This window comes from Diadema setosum, chromosome 4 (assembly GCF_964275005.1).
Source record: "Diadema setosum chromosome 4, eeDiaSeto1, whole genome shotgun sequence".
Lineage (NCBI taxonomy): Eukaryota > Metazoa > Echinodermata > Echinoidea > Diadematoida > Diadematidae > Diadema > Diadema setosum.
In genome coordinates this window covers 36,464,002-36,487,041 of record NC_092688.1, presented here as the reverse complement: position 1 = coordinate 36,487,041, position 23,040 = coordinate 36,464,002, and the positions used below count along the sequence as shown (strand labels likewise).

The window sequence follows — 23,040 nt, the reverse complement described above, 5'->3', positions numbered from 1 at the left end:
AACAAAACAAAAAAACAAACCAAGATGTGGCCAACTGATGTCATTGTCAATATCAAGGTTGAAAGGTAAGTACAGTTTAGGTATAATCAGATATGCACGTAAATAGAAAATCTTTCCGGTAATGCAGCGACGCCGGCAGGGCCCGGCATTCGGACGAAAGGGTCATAACAAGATAAAAAAAAAAAAAAAGAATATCTCAGTTGCTATTACTGAGTCATGCTGCTTAACCCCTGCCAATGACTGTGCACTAACGGAGAGAAACTTTGTGCAAAGTTCATGCATTCTAAGTAGTAATATGACAATAATAAAATTATATTTCATTAAATCCAAATGGAATGATGTGGAGGGTGTAAATCCACGAAGACCTCTTTAAGAAAGAGAAAAGAAATGTGTTAATTTTGGTATTGCCCCTTTGACGTTGATTTGTTTTACGAGGGGGGGGGGAAAACAAAGCAACGATAAAAGAAAGCTCTTCCACATAATAAAGACATTCGTCGCGGATTTGTGCTCAAACATGCGACAAATGATATAAAACGTTGTTCGTTGTACATGATTTTCTGCGTATTTCGTTGGTAAACTGTACTCCCTTTGGCTATGTCATTTTAATGGCATTCCAAGATATAAGTGCATAATGTATATAAATATACACAATAAGATTTGTATTATATTGGTACATTGCTGGAGAACACAGTAAGATTTGTTTATGTTTATATATTGCAGATGTATCAGCATGATTACTACGTCATACTGTGTTGGGGAGGTCAATAAATTAATGTATACGGCAATTTTGAGTGTATACCTCGCTTTTTAACAATATTGAATACAAGCATAATCATACAGTAATCTACAAGAGTAACAGGGAGTTCTGCCACAATAAAAAAAAAAGAAGCAGTATGCACGTTTTGACAAAATGGGTCCTATTGGGCAGGACAATAGCATCCTTTACAATAATATCATTGTCTATTAAGGTAAAGTTTATCACATCAATTGACCAGATCATGCAGTACGATCTAATTTAAGGTCATTACAGCATTGATTTGTTTTACGGGGGGGTGGGGGGGGGAACAAAGCAACGATAAAAGAAAGCTCTTCCACATAATAAAGACATTCGTCGTGGATTTGTGCTCAAACATGCGACAAATGATATAAAACGTTGTTCGTTGTACATGATTTTCTGCGTATTTCGTTGGTAAACTGTACTCCCTTTGGCTATGTCATTTTAATGGCATTCCAAGATATAAAGTGCATAATGTATATAAATATACACAATAAGATTTGTATTATATTGGTACATTGCTGGAGAACACAGTAAGATTTGTTTATGTTTATATATTGCAGATGTATCAGCATGATTACTACGTCATACTGTGTTGGGGAGGTCAATAAATTAATGTATACGGCAATTTTGAGTGTATACCTCGCTTTTTAACAATATTGAGTACAAGCATAATCATACAGTAATCTACAAGAGTAACAGGGAGTTCTGCCACAATAAAAAAGAAAAAAAAAAGCAGTATGCACGTTTTGACAAAATGGGTCCTATTGGGCAGGACAACAGCATCCTTTACAATAATATCATTGTCTATTAAGGTAAAGTTTATCACATCAATTGACCAGATCATGCAGTACGATCTAATTTAAGGTCATTACAGCATTTTGGTAACTATACACAATGATCTATACATATGTTGAGCTTTTTTTATCGTAGTGAAATTGTACGGTGTGTTAGTTGTCTTATATAAATGCATATTTAAATAATAATTACGATTGTTTTCAGTCTTCGGTCTATTATCACGAAATTACATCGTAGTATAGGCATCTATAAATGTCACAAGTAAATGTATCAATTGCAGTTTGAAACTGATGCATTATTAGGTTTCAATAAAGAGTTTACTACAAATATTATCAATCTGTATATATCAAACAAATCAATCTGTATATGTATCATGTCAAACAGTAAATAATGTCATAAATTTCCAGTGACCATGTTAACTCGATGATCAGGGAGTGAATGAGGGAACATGTTTAACTACTCACTTGAAGTTGAAGGGAATGCCTCCATGTTGACGCCATTTCCCGGCATAAAAACTCAGTTTGGTCCCTTTTTTGTACATTTCTTGGACTTGATCCCTCCATTTTCGTTTTTCCTCTAGGTCACTCTGGGTGATGAGGTCGTCGACGACGAAGCATCGCTCATCCTTTAAGGCCTCCCGGGCACGACGCATCACATCTACCTTTTCTCGGTATGAGAGAAATCTAACTAGGATGTGCCTTGGACGGCCTTCAACCTTACGACCATCACGATGGGCTCGTTCCAGTTTCGTTTCCATCTCGAACTTGGATCGAAGTAAGCCTTCAACAGCTTCAACGCAATCTTCCCTCTGGTCCTGTGGTGGTTCCGGGACTCCAACGATGCGAACGTTGTTCCGCCTGGAGATTCTTTCGCTTTTGTTCGCCGCAATTTTATTTTTCATTACCTCAGAACGGAGCTCGGCGACTTCCTTTTCCATCATTTTCATTTTGCTTTCCATCAACTTTTGATTTTCCTCAATAGCGTCGACACGCTTCCTTTCGAATTGTATGGAGGCATCAACACTGGATTCCAATGTGGTCAGCTTCTCAAGACATTGGTCCACTGCTTTCTGGATCATAGAGTGGAAACGATCTGTTGCCTGCTTGAAGTATATATCCAAGTATCCTGGTGTAAGGATATGGGTAGGTGTTGAGGCCATGGCATTGCCTTCCTTCTCGTGGGGAACGGCGTGTTGCGCGTTCTCTTCATCTACCGATGTGGATCCGGCGGCCATATTTGTGACGTCATCAGGTACTAGTTCCACTGATTCCGCATCGCTGGTTGTTGCCTGACCGTCTAATGACTCTCGCTGCACGGCGGCCGGAGTCAGTGGCGTGGGGCTGGCAACCTTCGCGTTGGGATTTGGCGGGCTTTTTGAATGTACCTGGGTAGTGATTTTTCTCGATGCAGGACCATAGTTTTTCGGCTTGGTAGCGGCCACCCGCTGTGGACGAGCAGACTTCAGTGGTTCCATCTTGCACAGTAGTTATTAATCCGTCGTTTGGTGAAGTTGTGTGATTCACATAAAACAGGAGGATATCCAAAATAAGTGAAATTTAGTCAGTTTTGCGAGACTTACGAGAGGTAGTGTGCAACTCAGTCCATAGCGCCCTCTATTCTAGAAGACAGTCATGCAGATTCAAAGACATGATCAATTCAAACAATGGACCAATCCCTAGGACTGAAAAAAAAAAAGAGTAAATAATAAAATAATTTATCTTGCCCTAAAGCTGGTGTACATATGTACAGTAAAGGTGTCTACTTACAATAACACAGGAATAAATTATTTGAACTGCATAAGATTTCATCTGCAATTATTGTTTTTTAATGATTTCTTTGGGGATATTACATTAATACATTAAAGTTACCCCCTACGTGCCGAATCAATGATCACTATGAATCATACATTGTCAGATCTACCAAGTCTCATGCATCAGGAGTGACAGTCACACTTCTGGGTTTTTTCTCACACTCACACACCTGACAAGCTTTTTTCATTTATCCACACCTAAAAACAAAAAAACAAACAAACAAAACAAAACAATATTGTTTTCCAGCCATCCCCCTAGAAAAAAAAAAATTACATTTTGGGATTTTTCCCCTCACCAGAAACAGAACCAGAACAATTAGCCAATACACAGTTGTTAGCACGCACCAGACCACACAATTTATACCTTAAAGGGATCATATAGTTTTGGTTAAGACCGAACTTCAGGTTTCTAACATTTTTTGGTGAGGAAATGAGAAACCTCTTATGAAATATGAAAAAGCATGTAATTCCATGAGGAATTCAATGCTTATTTGATGAAAATTGGTTTTGAAATGGCCGAGATATCCAAAACAGAGCGATTGTAATGAAATGTGGGACCCACCTTTTATTATGATCGTTTTGTTTTACCTTGTTTTTGGAGGTTTCAATCATTCCAAACCGGATTTTCATCAAAACTTTGAATTCCTCTTAAAATGGTATGCTCTGTACTACAAAGTATTTCAAAAATGTTTTCTTGGTATCTTGCAAAAGAAAAACTTTAAAGCCCAATTCTCATCTCCACCAATACTGTACCATTGATTATGCTATTCTTTGCAGAGGTAGGGGTGACCCTATGCACAGCAGCCACCCTGTACTTACTCATTCAGAGGCCATTTGATGTAAAATTATCCAACAGTAGATTTTCAACTGTATTTCATGGCCATAGACCTGAACAGAGCCTAAACCAAGCCAGGTCAATAATACAGCTTGTTTTTGTGCTTTGCAGCCATATCGAATGCATCATACCCAATGGCGAATGCATTCGATCATCACCCTGCATTCACCCACCAAGCACAAACAGTTTGTCAAAAGCTTGCTTGCTGTACATGTACATATCGTCGCTGGGGTGACAAGACCTTGTATCTGCAATTTTAGTGAAAATGACTTTTTTGCATTAAAGTATGGTCAAATAATTGGTTAAGTGATGTCCCGTCCAAATCCTAGTTGTCTTACCCCCAAAATGAAGCCATCATGGCGCGTCAAAGGAGTGGCTGTCCCATTCGGTATATAGCGCTTTGGCTGCCATGTTTTTTGGCTCTCCTGAACATTTGACATTTTGTAGATCCATACGAGGTCTTGTCACCCCAGCGACGATATGCATTCTTGTTTGCAACATGATAAATAACAGCAATTTTCAATGTACAAAACAATCCTAGCCCATTAATGACACAAAGGGCCTATGCAAGTTTACACCACCATGTAAAACATACAACTGTACATCATATGCACACAAAACAACAATAATGGGGCCGGTGGTTTTGCACCATACAAGGGTCTGATCCAAAAATCAAGGGAGCGCGACGGGACGGAATTTGAATGGGTTTTTTATTTAAAACAAAAAAAGTTTAAGTGTTAGCAGCCATTTATTACTGCAAATGTGTTAAGCTTACATCAAGACATCACACTGCACTATGGACAAGATCGGCATCTGTTTTGTTTCCATGGCAACAACAAATTTTATTAGCGCGACGGGACGGACTGAAAAAATCACTGGTTTTTGTGAAGAAAATTCAAAGGAGAATTAATTCAAAGTTAATGAGCAATACAGACCATGTCATGTGGTGTTTGTTTGTCAATGTTCCAAACATTACTTCCACAAATAGAGAAACATCTAGATCTAATAGATTTTATTTTTTAGGTAATTTTCTCAAAAGCTGTTGAAGTCCGTCCCGTCGCGCGACGGGACGGACAAAAATGAACTGTGTACAAAACGAATGGGATATTCTAGAGAATCGGCTAATTTTCATCAAAATGTATTTAAACTTTGGAAAACACAGTTTTATAAAATCTTAGTGTAGATTAAGCACACCAAGATTCAAACTACTAATGAATGCTGAAAAATTTGATCAACAATTATTATCATAAGACCAAAAATTCTCATTTTACAAGAATTCTTACACTTTTGGTACGGTAATCCTTGATTTTCTTTCTCGAGGAAAATTACTTTTCATGAATGATAATGTTGCAATGGCATTTCATTTGCCCCAAAATTGAATCTTTCCACCAAGATTTGATCAACAATGTAAAGGCTGTCTTTAATGACGATCATGGCAACTGTGGATACTCTTCATTTTCTCTTCCATTTTTTTTTTCCAATTTCCAGCGAGAAAAACAAAAATGTGCCTCTGAGTTTGATCCAAAAAATCAAGGGACAGCGATGAGACGGAATTTAAGAGAATTTTTTTGCTCACAAAAAGAAATGTTAGCATTATAGCAGCCATATGTATCAAGCTTACATGAAATCATGGAAGTGCACTATAAACAAGGCAGACATTTGTTTTGTTTCCATGGAACCAAAAATTTTACTGGCGTGACGAGACGGAATTAAAAAAAAATCAGTTTTTTTAAACAAAATTCAAAGGAGAATTGTATCAACGTTGATGAGCCAGACTTGCCATGCTACAAATTGTATGTGGCATTGTTTGCTACTATTCCCTACATTACACATGTACTTCAACAAAAGAGCTAACATACAGATCTAATATATTATAGTTTTTAAGTAATTTCCTCGAAAGGTGTTGAATTCCATCCCATAGCGCAACGGGACGAAACGATATGCGCTATGTAAAAAACGAATGGGAAATTTTCAACACTGACTAATTTTCATCAAAATGTGTTCAAACCTGTGGTTAACACAGTTTTATAACATTTGAGTGTAGAGTACCAAGATTTAAACTACTGAGAAATGATGGAAAACTTCAGCAACAGTTATCACTATTATAGTTATAAAGATTTTCATCACACAAAAATCCTTACACTTATGGTATAGTAATCCTTGATTATATTTTTCCCAGAAACATATATATATATTTTTTTTTTGTTATGAGTGAAAATGAGACTCATACGTTGCACGTCATTTGCACAAGCTTTGATTCTACCTTCACGATTTGACTGACTGCTATAAAGTCTATACAAGTTTTCAGCAGCAACAACGTCACTCAGAGTAGTGGCAAATCATTTTGGGGAAGTAATTTTGTGATAATCTTAGTATCCAGATGCTGTTGTTTTCTTTTTTTCAATTTCCATCCACAAGGGGTTGAGCATCATATATTAGGATCACAGTTTTTGACAACCATGCTGTAGTTTTTCAGTTTTAAAACTTCACCTCTTTTTTGAGTTGCAGTAATATTGTGGACATTTCTTTTTTACATAAATTGTATTTTTAAACTTGTATGTCAGAAGTGTCTAAGAATTGAAACAGGTTTATGTATTTTTTAGATGAAGAATTTTGAATTGTCAATGCCCCATGTGCATTCCAACATGGGGATGCTCAAAATCAATGTTTCAGTATTGAAATGCAAACAATTGTCTAAGAATGCTTTTTCCCCTTTTTCTCATGAACTTTTTGTGGCAATTTTTCTTCCCCATTTCTCAGACATTGTAAGAATGTGCATGTTGATAAATATTAATCTCAATTTTTAAAAAAAATACAGTTAGAACACATGAACAAGAGACTCAGGTTTATCTAATGCAGTATTGACTACCAGAGTAGACTGTGCATTTGTAATTTACAATTATTTTTTTTCTATGTCTAAATGGGAATTGCCTTACTAAAAATAAGTTGGTGAATTACATCATGGACAAATATGAAACAAAAAGTAAGCATAGATCTTAGTACATTACTCCAAACAGTAAAAGGCTATTCATGTACATGTAAAATGAATGCAACTACAAATCAGCAGAACATCAAACTTTAAAGGTATTAGCCCACATTTGTAAACCTGCAGCAATTGGTCTCATAGTTAGCATGGAGTTTGGGTATGATTGCAGTAACACCTGTGCAAAATTTCGTTCCAATTAGTCCATTACTTTCATAAAAATAAATGAAAATGCACCGTAATCCGTATGCATGCATTATAACGCTCGCTAGCTCCGGTCCACGTACGTGTTACATGTACAATGTACGTAGCTATAGCCCGCGCTCGTAATTCGATTTTGGGTCGGGTTGACCCGGTTTGAAAATTGATTTTAAAACGATGATTTTCTCTCTTTTATCGAATGGTAGGTATAGACAAAGAGCGACAGGTGAGGTATGTTACTGTTAGAACTTATACTTGAAGTCATATTGGACCTGTTTTATGCAGTTTTGATTTTCGTGGGTTTGCAAATGTGGGCTAGTACCTTTAAGGGAGAGTACAGTATTGGTTCTGATGAAGATTGAGCTTTTACACTGATACCTTCCTTTGACCACATACAGTGGTTACTCTTTTCACAAGTTTGCCAATTACATTGTAGTCTTTTTATTCTGTTCCAAGTTAGGGACACTCTTTTTCTAGCCCATTATGGTACAAAAATTCCGTCCCGTCACACCTACCATTGTTTACATGTGCAGTCCGTCCCGTCGCGCCTACCATTATGTAAAGTCTGTCCCGTCGCGCGACGGGACGGACATTATGTTGGACAATTATAATTTTGTTATGAATAGAGAATTATTTAATTTAGTGTCATGGATATAGAGCCCCACTAATTCATTGATACATTATGGAATATGAGTGACCAAACTCAAGTCTATCATACAGAAAAAATAATAATTTTGTGTCAAAGTACTGAAAAACATGTTTTTTCAAGAAAAAATGAAGATTTTGACCCAAAATTTAACTATAATGAGAAAAATGAATAACAAATATGAATTGCTCCTAGGAAGGGTACTCTATTATAAGAATTGATGTTTCCCCTACTTTTGTAGTTTTTGTGCAAATTACTTGAAAAAGTAAAGTCCGTCCCGTCGCGCAAAGAGGGCGCTTTTCATGTTTTACGGCTAATTTACGGAAAAGTCTGACGTCAAATATATGAGACACGAACTTTTCTGAAAACTGCAGATTCTCAGCTTTTATATGATATATAAGTCATGAAATACAAGTGTCAATATGAAAATTTAGTCCAAGTGAACACTATTTTTGGATCAGACCCACAAAGGAATACAAACACATTACACAGTGAGGTGTCACAACTTTGGCCCCCCCCCCCCCCCCCCACTTTTTTACCCCGGAAGTGCATACAATGTGGCACTATAAAGAAATAGATAGAAAGCTTGAAGTGTGAGCACAGTAAGGCTTTTTTGCGCTGAAGACCCTTTTTTTTTTTTTTTTTGCTTATGAGCTGAATTAAGAAACACGTAAGTGGCACCAAAAGTCTGAAGTGCCCCCCCCCCCCACTTTTGAAAACGTGGTGCAGGCCATGAAGTTTTGAATTGCACATTTTTTTATCTCTGTGATAGCTCACATGAAATGGCAGAAAACCTAACCTTTACTATAAGATGTATAGTGGCTGTGACCTGTCTATATTAAAATTAAAATGGCAACTTCATCTTTTTGTCTCTCTTGATTGGGTGGGGAGCCACTATGTAGGCCTACAGGTTTGACTTGACTGTTCATTTGTGTAAAAAAAAAAAAAAAGAATATTGGTACACTACAAGTAGAAGTCTAGTACAAGGGCTGAAAATTATATACATTGTAACATCCAATTACTGTAAAACAAGGAATGTTCGCATGCATTTTAATTTCGCAAATTTCGCGAGCGCCAAGATTCGCGAAATTAAAATGCACACGAAATTTCTTGTCTACACTATGCATCGAACACCAGCAGAGGCATTTCGCAAAAATTTTATGCCACGAAAAAGGCCGTCGGCTCCAAGTCGCGAAAATTTTGTGCAGCGAATAGACGATCTATATCATGTTTTACAGTAACCTACATCAGCCACATTAGACGATCCATCACCTTCATGACTTCACTTTCAGATTGTGCAGGAAGCGTACACCGCGATTGCCTGTAAAGAGTGATTTTGTTTTGACTAGTGAGTTAATGAGGACATGAAAGTCGACATCAATATTGATGTTTCCCGATGAACAATTAGTATTAAACCGCACTAGCGACACCAACACGTAAACTAGTTACAGTGCCCCGCGCTACGGTTACAATTTGGTGCAAACTTAGTTACACACGTGATTGGAATTAATGAATTTATGAGTAAATTTAGACTCTGTATTCTGTGATTTTGGTGCTCTCTTTTTTTTTCTTTCTTTTTTTGGTTTAGTGGAATTTGAAATATAGATCTAGAAAGATATCGTCTATTCCAATTGTTAGAACAGAAGTCAAATCTTCATCTAACCCCGGGACACTCCGTGTACACAGTTACACACTGTGGGAGCGTCCTGAGTCAATAGAGTGCTATATCGGTAAGCTTGAAAAACATACACAGTCTGTCACAGATTTTCGCGCCTCCGTAAGTTTCGAATTTCACTAGAAAAAAACTTACTTTTATAGTATACATAAGATTCTTATCTAATTCCAACCATACGTTCACCTTGTTCTTGTTCTTGTTCACACTGGTCCAATGATCTTGAAAAAATGTTTTTTTTACAGGTCCATCTCCTAGCTCCCCATCCCATTCACCATTTTCGAAATCAGTATGCAGTACACTGCGCACGTAAATATTCATGTGCTGGGCGGAGTCGCAATGCTTTTACTATTTAGCCATCTGACAAGGCCTGCGCGCGCGTACCCACCCAGAAAGCAACGCAATATACAGCGAGAGGGTTTGCCACAACAGTATGATACGGCCTTGCCATAAAGCTACAGCTGTACAGATGAATTGACGGCCAGCGCATGCGCACAAGTTTCAAATCCATTGACTGTATAAGATGTCATTCTTCTCCCAAGTTCCTTTCGACCGAGTCGTATTTAACTCATCAATTCGAGCAGAAATGGAATATTGGCAGGACCAAAAGTTGAACGCAGTCAGTCTTCAACATTATAACTTCACCTGTAAGTCTTCATATTACAGAATTTTTGCGATTTCATATTGATATTTAGGCGCTATACTTCGCCTGTCATGATCATATCTGCTACAATGCGCAGCCCCAACACTGCGTGTTGGGGCTGGTCGCAGTTAATCTTCATCATACTTGGATACAAAAGTACATTTAAAGGGAACGTAAACCCAAAGAACAATGCGGATTGAGTGAAAGCAGCAACATTAGTAGAACACATCGGTGAAAGTTTGAGGAAAATTGGACAATCCATTCAAAAGTTAGGAATATTTAAAGTCTTGATGTTGGAACCCCTGGATGAGGAGACTACTAGAGGTAATGACGTATTAGTGGACAACAATATAAAGAAAATATAAAGAAAATTCCACAAAAATTCATTTTTCATGAAAATTACAAATTCCATCAACTTGATACTGATATATGTTATGGGTAGCAATTATTCCCCCTGCTTTCTGAAAGCGGCTAGTCAAGTCCTCTTTTCTAATGCTGGAAAAGTGAATTTTTGTGAAATTTTCTTTATACTTTCTTTATACTGTGGTCCACTCATACGTCATAACCTCTAGTAGTCTCCTTATCCAGAGGTTCCAACACCAAAACTTTAAAAATTCATAACTTTTGCATCGATTGTCCGATTTTTCTCAAACTTTCACTGATGTCTTCTACTAATGTTGCTGCTTTCACTCAACACACTCAACTCACATTGCTCTTTGGGTTTATGTTCCCTTTAATTTACATATTGAAAAGAGCCAGATGATACCACGACAACAACAAAATATTCAACGTTAGGTATAATGATATTAAATTTAATATATCTAGAGTTTCTAGGCCTTAATTTATATCATATTTTCATTTAAAGTTACAAAAGAAACTCTTTCCCCAAGCCAAATACAGCGACTAAAGTAATTTAGGTGTTGGTTTGAGGGACTAGTCAACTATAAATGTACGATAAATGCACAGCCTGGTTTCCACTCTGCAGAGACATCCAAACATGATGTAGACACTACTACAATGTAGCAGATTTTACATACACTTGAAGCAGTTGCTCGGTTCTCCTAGTCCTAGCTCCTGTCTTGTCCCCAGGTCGAGGTCCACCATCAAACCGCACGACACAAACAGCTGTCACTGCACTGCTCTGCAAGTCGAAGAGCTGAGAGAGCTAGAGTAGGCGTTGACCGAAAGATCGGTCTGTATCTGTCCGTCGGGGAATGTTCCGCGGAGACTGCGTCTGGCTTCACGGATCCCCTCCGTATAAATTTACAGCGTTAATGGCAAAATATGAAAAGAGTCCTCCGGACAGACGGATCTTTCTGTCTAGAGTAGGCGTAGAGACGATGTGACTTCCAGTTTGCCAAGCACGTCAAAATCGGATCAGCTAGCAGCTAGCTGCAGCATTTGCTGTGTGATGCTTGCGAAATGCTGTTATGTTCATGGCCTGTGCATGCATGAATTGGTGATATGGAAGGCCAACCCATGCAACAATTGTTAAAATTCCTACTTAGAGGTCACACATAGAGTAGGTAATCCCACTTAAAACGCAAGAAAAGGTGTAATAAAAAAGAAAAAAATAATGCTTCACTTCAGTAATTTTTATTATTCAATTGTAAGTTTTTGTGACTTTCTTTTCCAATCTAGATAAAGACACATTTGGCTTGCTGCTCTGAGTCACAGCTAAATCGGCAGAAAAAAAAACAACAACAATAACAAATGTGCACGTGTGACTGGTGTCTGAACAGGTATGATGCATGTTATTCTTATTTCATTGTAAATGGACATTTAATATCACTCTTTTTTTTCACAGAAGATTGTTGTAGTTCTGTTGTGTTTTTAAGTGATAATAATTAGTGATGTGACGAACGACTGTAAAACAACAACTGACATGACAACTCCACCACGATGGCCAGGCGAGATGTATTGTACAGTCCCACTAATTATGATATATGTAAGTCAGAGAACAACTAGTGTAGCAACACACCAAAAATGTCATCATGCACTAAGGTAATAGTGCGCTTATGAAGGCCTCAGTGTTAATTCGCGAGAACATCTCGCGATAATGTCTGTGATCTCCTCATTTGTGAAAATATCTGTACACGATATTAACAGCGTAGAGTAGAGTACAGGATTTCTTTGACTTTGTTTGACTTCGTTTTTTGGATATCAGCTCGGTCATTTCAAAACCAATTTTCATCATGTAATTTGAAAACTTTCTGTCCTTGTTTTAGAATTTTATGCTCTTTAACATTTCATAGAGTAATTTCCAAATATCTCGCAAAACATTAAAACTGAGTCCTCACCTCAACCAATACTGTACTATACCATCCTTAAAAAGAATTAAAAGAACTTTCTTATGGATACTGTTATGTTGACATGCTGGTGTTGTTACATTTTTCTTCAAATTTTGTCCTCTTCCTATATAAGGTTAAAATGGAGGAGGGACAACGAATTCTAGCACAGTTTGTGAGTGAGACTGGTGAGACTGCTGGTGCACCATTTGATCTGCCTGTTGACGTGACGACAGAAAAGCTGCAGCTGATATGCAACGCAATTCTTCAAAAGGTAATTACTCAAAGGGTGGTCATGTGATACATGCACCCTAATGTTTCTCTTTTGTAAACCACATGAATGTTTTCACAGTATAGTTTGCACCGTGCAGTTCTTCCACTGTGCACAATCAGAGACCTTCATCCATCCTCCATGAATTTGAATTCATCTTGACATTGGTTCTTCTGATTTAGACATTCATAGAATGACATTAATTATTAAAATGTGACTGTTTGCTGAGTGTAATGTTAATGCCTAAAAATTTAAGACATGATAGTTTGGTGGATATCATCTTTTTTCATTTCAAATATAATCATTAGTTGTCATTTAATTGTTCTGCATCATTTTGTTTTCATGTATATGTACCTATTAAATACTCTCATGCAACATGCTCTACATGTAGATCTCGAGTTCAAGAACTTCATTACAAACCAAAAAATTTCTTTTCGTAAAGTATGATGAAGTATTATAAAAAAATTGAAAAAAAATTATAGAGACAGTATTTAACATGCATGAAGGTGTCACTATTGTTTCTGAAGTAATTGGCTCAACTCTCTAGAGAAAGTGTTTAGTGAGGGGCATCGCATGTACTTCTCACAGCATTGACTAAACTTAGAAATGCCATTTAATAGAACACACCATCACTAGTTGTTATCTAACAATCCATTGATAAGATCAGAAATGGCATAGCTCCTAGGAAAAGAAGTGCTAACACAAAAGAGGCTGCCTTGCATTTAGTGAGCTCATAGTTTTAATTGCATCATGATTGTTTAAAAAAAAACAGAATATTAAGCATTCTTTATCATTTAAAACGTATGATAGACACACTAAGATTTTGAAAAAAAGAAGTCATTAGAGCTTACAAAATCCTGTTACGATGCCAAAACATCTTAGAATATGAGAAAGGGAAGGTGCAACTACCTCTTTTTCCAATGCCCTCTCCAGTAAAGGATCTTTGCCTGTATCGTGATGTCTTTTATCCAGGAGGATGCCGTACCTTTTGCCTTCTATGTGGACGAGAGGGAGATAACCTCAACTCTCGCGGAGAGCCTCAAGAAGGAGGACCAGGAGACAGAGCAGGTTCTGTCCATCGTCTACCAGCCACAGGCCGTGTTCAAAGTCCGGGCAGTGACAAGATGCACCAGCACCATCGAGGGTCATGCGGAGGCCGTCATATCGGTCGCCTTCAGTCCAGATGGCCGGTATGAAAGGCACCCTTTCTTTTTCCTTCTATATTTTTGTTGGACTTGGCTGTGATTGTGGTGATAGAGGCATTGCATTTTTTTTCATAGTTTCTGGCAATCTTTTTGTATCTTATAACCACACTTATCATTTTTGTTATCATGATAAGGGTTAAAACTAGTTGGGATTTTGAATAAAGAGTGATATCATTCTCTCTGTGTCAATACTAAGACAAACAAACCAAAATTCATGAATTTTAACCCGTTGAGGACGGACTGATTTTGCTACAACACGCATTTCCCATAGACACCTGCCCGAGTATACTCGGAACTCGTCCTCAACGGGTTAAAACTTGATCTGTTGTCATGAGGGCAGAGGTTATGATGTGGAGGTCAATAGCCAGATTTGAGATATTGAGCAAAAAAGAAAAATCCAGGCTGATTGAGGAGAATCTGATTAAGGCAGTACATTAAATGAGACTTTTATAGTGTCAAAATCTAAGACTCAATTATTAACTTACTTGTTACCAGCTCACTGAAGAATTTATTAATAATTTGCAACTCTTTGTAAAACGGGGCCTAATCATTCCTGTTCTGGGGAATTCCTGCAGTAGACATCATCAGAAGGGAAATTGCAGATGAAAGAATTGTTAAGAGGGAGTGGTCTGACTGATATCAGTGTTTGGTGTGATTATGTGGATTCAGTCTAAAAACTTAGCTCTGTTGGTGCTGAGCACACAAGCTGTCCAAGAAATGTCCTGTGTTTCCTATCGACAGGTATTTGGCGAGCGGTTCGGGAGACACAACAGTGAGGTTCTGGGACGTGACAACAGAAACACCGCAGCACACTTGCAAAGGTTAGCCACACTCTCTCACACTCTCTCACAAGAGGAAGATGAGTTGCAAACATAAGATTTCCAGTTGCCAGTTAACATTGAAATGCTGCACAATAACTATTTTTCACCAAGTGCCAGTGGTAGACAAGCTGGCTGGCGTAGGTTAAATGAATGCCCCCCCCCCCCCCCCCAAAAAAAAAAAGGACGAAAAGGTTGCAGGTTTGAAATGGGAGCCTGAAAAAAACTTTTTTAATGTGCTGCTGCTGGTAAGCCCAAGATACATTTGTCCATATGTGTGTGTGAGTGGGGGGTCTAGCCCATCTCTCTCCTCTTGATGGAGTACAGTACTCTCCACCTAATCGGGCACTCCCCTTAATCCGCTAAGAAATGCTCATCCAGACACTCCCCGATTAAGTGGAGACTACTGTACAGGGGCAACACTGGAGCTGGGGCAGGGATTGGAGAGCAGAACCTTGAGTTTGTAAGTTGTTTATTTCTTCATCTTTTTTTGAACAATAAATATCTTTCCTGCAGATATTGCATAAAATTTAGATGCCATGTGAGACAGACTGGTAACCCTTGCACATTACGGATCTTTAGCTTCACTAACCACAAAGAGTGCAGATAAATTTCAGTTCAGTGATCTGTAATAAGGAAACAACTGAATGATGCCAACCCACCGTGGTTTCAACCCGTCCCCCTTTCCCCTCCAGACCTGGTGACTATACAGTGTTGCAGTCGGTAAATCATATGTCTGTGAATGATATCACATGGGCACGTCTTGCTGTACAAAAGAAAAAAAAAATGTTCATATTTATTATCATTGTTTGTATTGTGGTGCTATAGTTGAATCGTTGCAGGTTATTCATGCAGAGTCACTTTTTTATCTGAAAGATTAATTCCTGGTGTTAATTGTGCAAAGCATATGTGTATCTTAAACTGTCAGAAGAAATGCAGACACCTAAGACTGCAAACTCACACGAAAGTGTCAAGACATTTTTGGAAATTAAACTTTCTTTTATTTGACTCCTCAGGTCACAAGCACTGGGTGTTGTGCATAGCATGGTCACCGGACGGAAAGAAGCTTGCATCAGGCTGCAAAAATAGTCAGGTGAGAGCTGCAGTTTCTGTACTGCTCTGTCTGCCACATATGTGATACAGGTCATGACAAAGTATATTTCCACAGTAGGTTTGTAGCTGTGATGCATACAACTGCTTGTGGAAGTGAAGGCTAGTATAGCGGACATCAGTGTTGTACCTGTACAGTCATTGCTGAGAAACTGGGGAGGGGAGGGTGTGTACATGTATATATAATATAGAGAAAGATTAATTTTGTTGCAACTGATTAATTTTCTAAGGGAGGATTTTAAACATTGATTGATTGATTGATTGATTGACTGATTGATTGATTGATTGATTGATTGATTGATTGATTGATTGATTGATTGATTGATTGATTTGAATGAATGAATGAATGAATGAATGTGAGCAGCATTTTAAAGGTCAGCTTACAAGCGTTTTTATAAATATGCATTTGTATATAACCCAATGTTTAATTATCTTTAATCCATCATTAAAGTAGAAGTAACTCAAAATATTTGATCTAAAGGTATAATGGGCAAATATCTGTGTTGTGTTTTCTCCCTTGTATGTTTTGCTCATTTCTTTCATCTGACTGTCCGACATACCAGATAAATGTATGGGACCCAGAAACAGGGAAAACAATCGGGAGGACTCTGACAGGACACAAGCAGTGGATCACTTGGTTGGCATGGCAACCGTTTCATCTGAACCATGAGTGCCGGCACTTAGCATCAGCATCTAAGGTATGTTTCCCAGACTCCTTACGCAGGAACATGGGAAGGATGATCTCAGCTGAAATTTCACTCATAACGACGGATTTGCAGTTATATCCCACATATACAACTTGCTGCCCAAGCGCTGTTGGGCATGGACCCATTTATTAGAAAGTTAAACGGTTAATGTGCAAGCATGATAATCAGATGCAATATCTGAATACTTGGTAAACCAAATGGCCTTCTGTAGCGAGGGTGCGATTAATAAGCTTTACATTGCTGCCCCAGAGAGAACTGTTGTTTTTGTACAGCTGCACATGTGTTAGGTATACAGTAAAGCAAAGTGTGCAGTAAGTAAAGGGGTAAAGGACAACATACAGGAGGTACTTGCAAAGTATACAGGACTTAGTTGCTACATAATAGCAGGGAGAAGATACTTCTATTTGTGCAAGTTTGGCAAGTGAAACATACTGTTCATTTGATGACACATTACAAATTGCTCATGCGGAAGCACATGCACTTGAAAAGTGCTTTCTAGAGAAAATATTGCGGTCAGCTTTTATTATAAGTGCAAGTGATTGAAAATTACCTTCCATGGCCTACATTCGATGTGAGGCAGTTGGTTGCAATTTGGTTTAAAAAGAGAATCTCTCTGGAATAGTTTTTCTCTTGCATTTCTTATTTTGTGGAACATGTTATTAGGCAGGTAAACAATGTTTGTTATTAGATTGTTGACTGTTTTATGAAGTGTAAGTGTGGATTCATTTGTGCAGTGTATACAGAGACTGTACAAGCTTGTCTTTGTAACAAGAAGTGTTTATTTATCAAACAATTATTAATGTGTCTGCTCACATTTTCCAGGTAGATTAGAAAAAAAAAAGAATAATGAAATGCACCAACTTGTCTAACAGCCCTTCATGTGACTTCTCATATTCATTATATTTGATACTTTGATTGGCATTTTGTTTCTGAATCGATAGTCATGCTGCGATAATGATGTTTCTTTTCTTTTTTTTCTTCTTGTCCATTGTTGTGTTTTTAGGATGGAACAATCCGCATGTGGGATGTAATAAGGGGGACATGTCTGCGGACGATGTCTGGTCATCTCCAGTCGGTCACCTGCATCCGTTGGGGTGGGACTGACCTCATCTACTCAGCCAGTCAGGACAGGACGGTCAAAGTGTGGAGGGCCCAGGATGTAAGTTGACCCATCGCATTGCTGTCTCTGGAAAATGTGTTTGCCTCAAATGGAGAGCTCAGTTGATCTCAAGTGAAGTGCCCAATTAGTCTTAAATGAAGAACTCAATTGGTCTCAAAGAAGAGTTTCATTTTCAACTCAAATAAAGGGTTCAATTGACCTCAAATGAAGCGTTCAGTTAGCCTCAAATGCAGAACTCAGTTGGTCTCAAAAGAAGAGCTCAATTAGCTACAAATAAAGAGCTCACTGGCCTCAAATTAAGAGCTCATTTGGCCTCAAATGAAGCGCTCATTGGCCTCAAAGTAAGTACTCAGATCACCTCAAATCAAGTGCTCATTTCGCCTCAGAACAAGTGCTCAGTTTGCCTCAAATGCAGAGCTCAAGTGGTCTCAAATGCTTTGCTGCAAGTAAAGAGTTCAATTCGCCTCAAGAGTTTGATTGGGCTCAAATGAAGAGATTCAGTGACCTCAAATAAAGTGTTTAATTCATCTCAGATGAAGAGCTTCCGTGGTCTCAAATGAAGTGCTAAATTGGCCTCAAATGAAGAACTCAATTGGCTTGTAGTGAAGAGCTCAGTTGGCTTGAAATTAAGGGGTGAAATAGTCACTTCCTTACTGAGCTACTTATTCTGATTTTCCTGCTGGGCACCATCAAGTTGAAATATTGACATTTGAATAATCACAGCATGCTTGACAGTTGTTACATTTTCTTGAATCTTCCAAAAAAAAAAAAATGTGACTTAAGTTTTTGCTTTGCTTCAAAGTCAAAATTTCCTCTCTAGAAATCTTCTTGGAATTCAAGTGAATTTCTTGGTGGTTGTGTTACTGCAAATCTGTAGTTGAGTTTGGAGTACTTTTTGTCTTGTCTGTGAACAGAGCGTGCTGTGCCGGACTCTACAAGGACATGCCCACTGGGTCAATACCATGGCTCTTAGTACGGACTATGTCCTGAGGACCAGTTGGTTCGATCCCAAGGATGCTGGGGTCATCCATCGAGCCATCAGTGAGACTGGTGAGGTTCCCTCCCTGTTATCCCATCAGTATCCCCTTGGCAACACGCATGGATGACATCTTTAGAAACTGAGAGCTTTTGACAATGCATGTATATGTTGTTAGATGCGGGTGTCATACACATATTGACCCCAAACAAAAGAGTCAATTTACACCATGCTTATTCATGTAAAGTAATGCTTGAACTCGTGGATGATGGTAAATTGCAAACATCTTTATGACCAAATTCCAGTTGGCCCCTGATAGCACTGTTTGAGGAATGTGAATTGTGAATTGCATGCAGTGGACAATATAATTCTAACCCAGCATAATATATCATTGTGCATATATCATGTTTTGAAGTACTGAGTATCATATTGCTCGAGGAGAAGATTATGAAAATATGTGTGGCAAAGACCAAAATAGAGCATACTTGATGTCATCTTTATACATTTTTGCTTGTTTGTTTTGTCATTCTGTACAGCTGAAGAATTATCAAAAAAGGCTCTGGAAAGATATAACAGTGTGAAGGTAAGGATATTCACTTTGTTTATTTGGTTGCATTCTTTTTTCTACTCTGAGAATTGATGGACAGATTTTTCTTTTTGGTAGATTTGTCAAAGGTTGCAGCCTAGATCATCTGCTTGTCCTTTATGGCATTTAATGATAATAATAATGCATTTATATAGCACATTTTCCATGTACATTTTCAAATGTGATTTACAATGAAATTATTAATGGAACAAGGTAGATTTTTAACATTTTGTTTTGGGGGTTTTTAACACCGAGGGTTTGCTGGTTGCAGAAAGCGTAGGGAAGTTGTTTCCACAATTTAGGAGCAACAGATGAAAATGCTTTATTACGAAGTGTGGCCATCATCTTGGTAGTGGGGTGGTTCAGCATAATACCTTGTGAGGAGTGGAGGGTGTACCAGGATGGTTCACTGATAATTATGAGTTCAGGTAAGTAATTAGGAGCCAGACTGTGGATGCATTTGAGAGTGAGTAGAAGTATCTTGTAGTGGATCCTGGACCTGATGGTAAACCCAGTTCAGTTGACTGAGGACAGGTTGCATTGAATTTGAGTGTACCCTGTGACAATTCTGGCAGCTGCATTTTAAACTTTGCAATAATCTATCTGTCGTGGTGATTAGGGTTCTGAACCAGAACGGATGGTGACGGGCTCCGATGACTTCACCCTGTTTCTATGGAAACCGGAGGAGGAGAAGAAGTCCGTAGCCAGGATGACGGGCCACATGCAGCTGATCAATGAGGTGGCGTTCTCGCCGGACACCAGGCTGGTGGCCAGCGCCTCTTTCGACAAGTCGGTCAAACTTTGGGACGGAAGAACCGGAAAGTGAGTTTGTGATTTTATGCAGTTTGAAAGAGCATGTTGGTGAGTTTAATAATTGATTTCAAAGTCTAAATCCCATAAGATGTTTTGCCTGTTTTGTCATCAATACATTTGTATTATGATACCCCCCCCCCAAAAAAAAAAAAAAAAAAAAAAATTACGGCCTTCTGATCATGATGTCCTGTGAATTTTCAAACTTTAAACAGGATGTGGATATTTTGTTTTCAATACTTGACCGATTGTTTCATACCTGCCTCTCCACTCCCCACCTACAGTTTGTAATACTTTTTTTCTTGCAATGAGTGTAATAGATCTGTATGTATGAGTTTATTTCTAATTGTTCCTTTTTCTGTTTGTTTGTTGTTGATTTTTTGTTTGCAGGTTTATAACAACATTTCGAGGTCACGTCAGCAAAGTGTATCAAGTAAGTCTACAATTAGTGACGATCATTGGTTGAGGTACTAATTAAGGAGTACTGATTAGTGATTAAAATCCACCAGAAGCCTGTTCACAATGTCTTGGTAATGCTGTTGTGAAAATGTTTTAGGAACTGCAAAGAGTTTGCTTGCATGGATGCTGGCAAGCCTGGGAGTGGTTGTTTAGATAGATGTGCATTTTGACTGTCAAAACTACTATCTCGAGCCATTACATGTAAATGAAACAACGCAAACTTGCCAAAGACGTAGCAGTATAAGAAACTCTTGTGTGGATACTTGACATGGTGATGTGGCACAGCTATTTGTGTGTGAAATTGATTTTAAACAGATAAAAAAAAAAGAAATGATCTGGCATGTGCAAGGATATCATCCCCAGAGCAATTTGATCAAGCTGCTCTTTCTCCAGAACAAAGAGTAGACCCATGAGAAATTATGTATGATGGGTAGAAGGAATTCATAGGCATAGATTAGGGCAAATTGTTTTATCTTTCAGGCAAGTCAATTTTGGGGGAGGGCAAGCTGTTCTTGCCAGAGTGCAAAGAAGTCAATTCATGTCTTTTAGCCTTGCTCTGCCTGGTCCACATTCCTAAAGCAAATTTCAACTTTCATGTCCAGGTGTCCTGGTCGTCAGACAGCCGACTGGTCTGCAGCGGCAGCTCGGACAGCACCCTCAAGGTGTGGGACGTGAAGGCTGGCAAGCTGATGGTGGACCTGCCCGGTCATGCAGACGAGGTCTACGCCGTGGACTGGAGTCCTGATGGTCAGCGGGTGGCCAGCGGAGGAAAGGACAAAGTGCTGAAGATGTGAGAAAAGATGTCCTTTTTTTTCACTGCAAGTGCCTTTTGTATTTTTGTAGCATTGAATGTGTTTTTGTTGTTGTTGTTGTTGTTTGTTTGTTTGTTTGTTTGTTTTTTTTTTTTGGGGGGGGGGGGTGAATTATCAATTATTATGGGGTGGATGGACCATGTACTCCAAAGACTTCTGATGGCTTGATTCATGGGGACCATATTCAATGCACCCTTTTGGGAAAGTAGATATACGTTGTATGCCTACTGATAGGTACACTCTGTATATCAGCTAATGTTAATTTATGCTCGTGTTAAGGAGTTATATTTCACACGGTAAGCATATCTCTCATTATTGGTCATTGTATCCATGTCTCTTCACATCAGATGGAGAAGGTAGCCCAGAGAAGACCACATCAACCCTTGCTGGACAAAGCATGGTAGCCAGGAGTTGTTATCAACCCCTTCAGGTCAGTCCAGTCCGCCTTGGTCTTTGCCAGCAGTCACTGGTCATGCCTCTGCGGTCATTGGTCACTCCTCTGCTCCACAAGTTCGTGCGGTCGAAGTGTGCAGGAGCAGATCGGTGGGCCCATGGTGCAGGACTGTTGGAATGACAGTTTAACCCTTTCTGTGTTCTGAGAGCGAAGTGACACAGAAAACCCCATATCATCGTACACGCTGTCCAAAGTACCTGGCACAGGTAGGGTTAAAACCCAGTGGTGCCGTCTACTCTGGTGGTGTGGAACACGGGAGGCAGACTCGGGGATATCATTACTGGATTTCAGTACCTCTCTCTTTGCACTGCTTTTTCAGAGGAAATGTCAGATGCAGGACTGCAAGGAATATCCCTCCCATCTTTTCTCCGTGAAATTGACAAACTGGAGCACTTCAAAGCCTCACTCAAGACTCACATTTTTCACCAGGCACTCAATTGCTAACTCTCTTGGCAGAGTTTGTGCCATTCAATGTTTCCAACACAGATATATGCCACTATACATATGCTGTGGTTCATCGTCATCATCGCACCAATATACATAATATGACCACCCAGCTCAAAACCCACCAAACGTGGCAGATTAGGACTCTGTATTGGACCAAAATATGTCATTTGGTTTGACTGACTTAAAGTTTTTAAGTTTCTCTTACCTGGGAGAGTAATCTTTTTCTCTACCTACTGTCAAAATTTGCCAGATATAACAAAACTGAAATCGAGATATTGGCAATTTTCCTGGACCATATTTTTTTTTTTTTTCAGACAGGCACTGCTTTCACCAAGTTTTCATTGATACTTCTGCACAGCACGCCTGAGTGACTATAATCTTAAAATCTTCCACTCTCTTTTCTGTGAAACTTCACCTCCTTACTCTCTTATTTTTCATTCACTTTTTTTGATGGGTTTTGACCGGTCCAATTTTAACAAGTTATGTATCATTTTAAAGCTTAGAGTTTACTCTTTTAAACTATGTAAAACAGTCTGTGGAAATTCATGTTGGCCTACAATTTTGTGGATTTTTAGCTGGGTGGTCATTAAAGGGAAGGTAAACCCAAAGATCAA

The 23,040-nt window shown here is 38.6% G+C and overlaps 2 protein-coding genes across 2 annotated transcripts; one reads left to right on the top strand and one right to left on the bottom strand.

Moving 5' to 3' along the window:
- Positions 1-2,033: 2,033 nt before the first annotated feature.
- LOC140227213 (uncharacterized) lies at positions 2,034-3,047 on the bottom strand. The gene has a single exon (XM_072307640.1). The coding sequence runs from the start codon at positions 3,045-3,047 to the stop codon at positions 2,034-2,036; it is 1,014 nt and encodes a 337-aa protein (XP_072163741.1).
- A 9,036-nt stretch (positions 3,048-12,083) lies between these two features.
- On the top strand, positions 12,084-23,038 carry LOC140227211 (notchless protein homolog 1-like). Its single transcript, XM_072307639.1, has 13 exons — positions 12,084-12,105; positions 12,788-12,925; positions 13,895-14,112; positions 14,869-14,948; positions 15,962-16,038; positions 16,619-16,753; positions 17,766-17,921; positions 18,797-18,932; positions 19,395-19,441; positions 20,064-20,266; positions 20,645-20,687; positions 21,316-21,503; positions 21,873-23,038. Exons 2-13 carry the CDS (start codon positions 12,794-12,796, stop codon positions 21,883-21,885), a joined length of 1,428 nt encoding a protein of 475 aa, XP_072163740.1. The 5' UTR covers positions 12,084-12,105; positions 12,788-12,793; the 3' UTR covers positions 21,886-23,038.
- Positions 23,039-23,040: the final 2 nt, after the last annotated feature.

Excerpts from the sequence above, each read along its gene's own strand:
- LOC140227211 (XM_072307639.1), top strand. The coding sequence starts at position 12,794 with ATGGAGGAGGGACAACGAATTCTAGCACAGTTTGTGAGTGAGACTGGT. Across the intron at positions 16,039-16,618 it reads CAGGCTGCAAAAATAGTCAG|ATAAATGTATGGGACCCAGA; the intron begins GTGAGAGCTGCA and ends CCGACATACCAG. Across the intron at positions 20,688-21,315 it reads ACGTCAGCAAAGTGTATCAA|GTGTCCTGGTCGTCAGACAG; the intron begins GTAAGTCTACAA and ends TTTCATGTCCAG.
- LOC140227213 (XM_072307640.1), bottom strand. The coding sequence starts at position 3,047 with ATGGAACCACTGAAGTCTGCTCGTCCACAGCGGGTGGCCGCTACCAAG.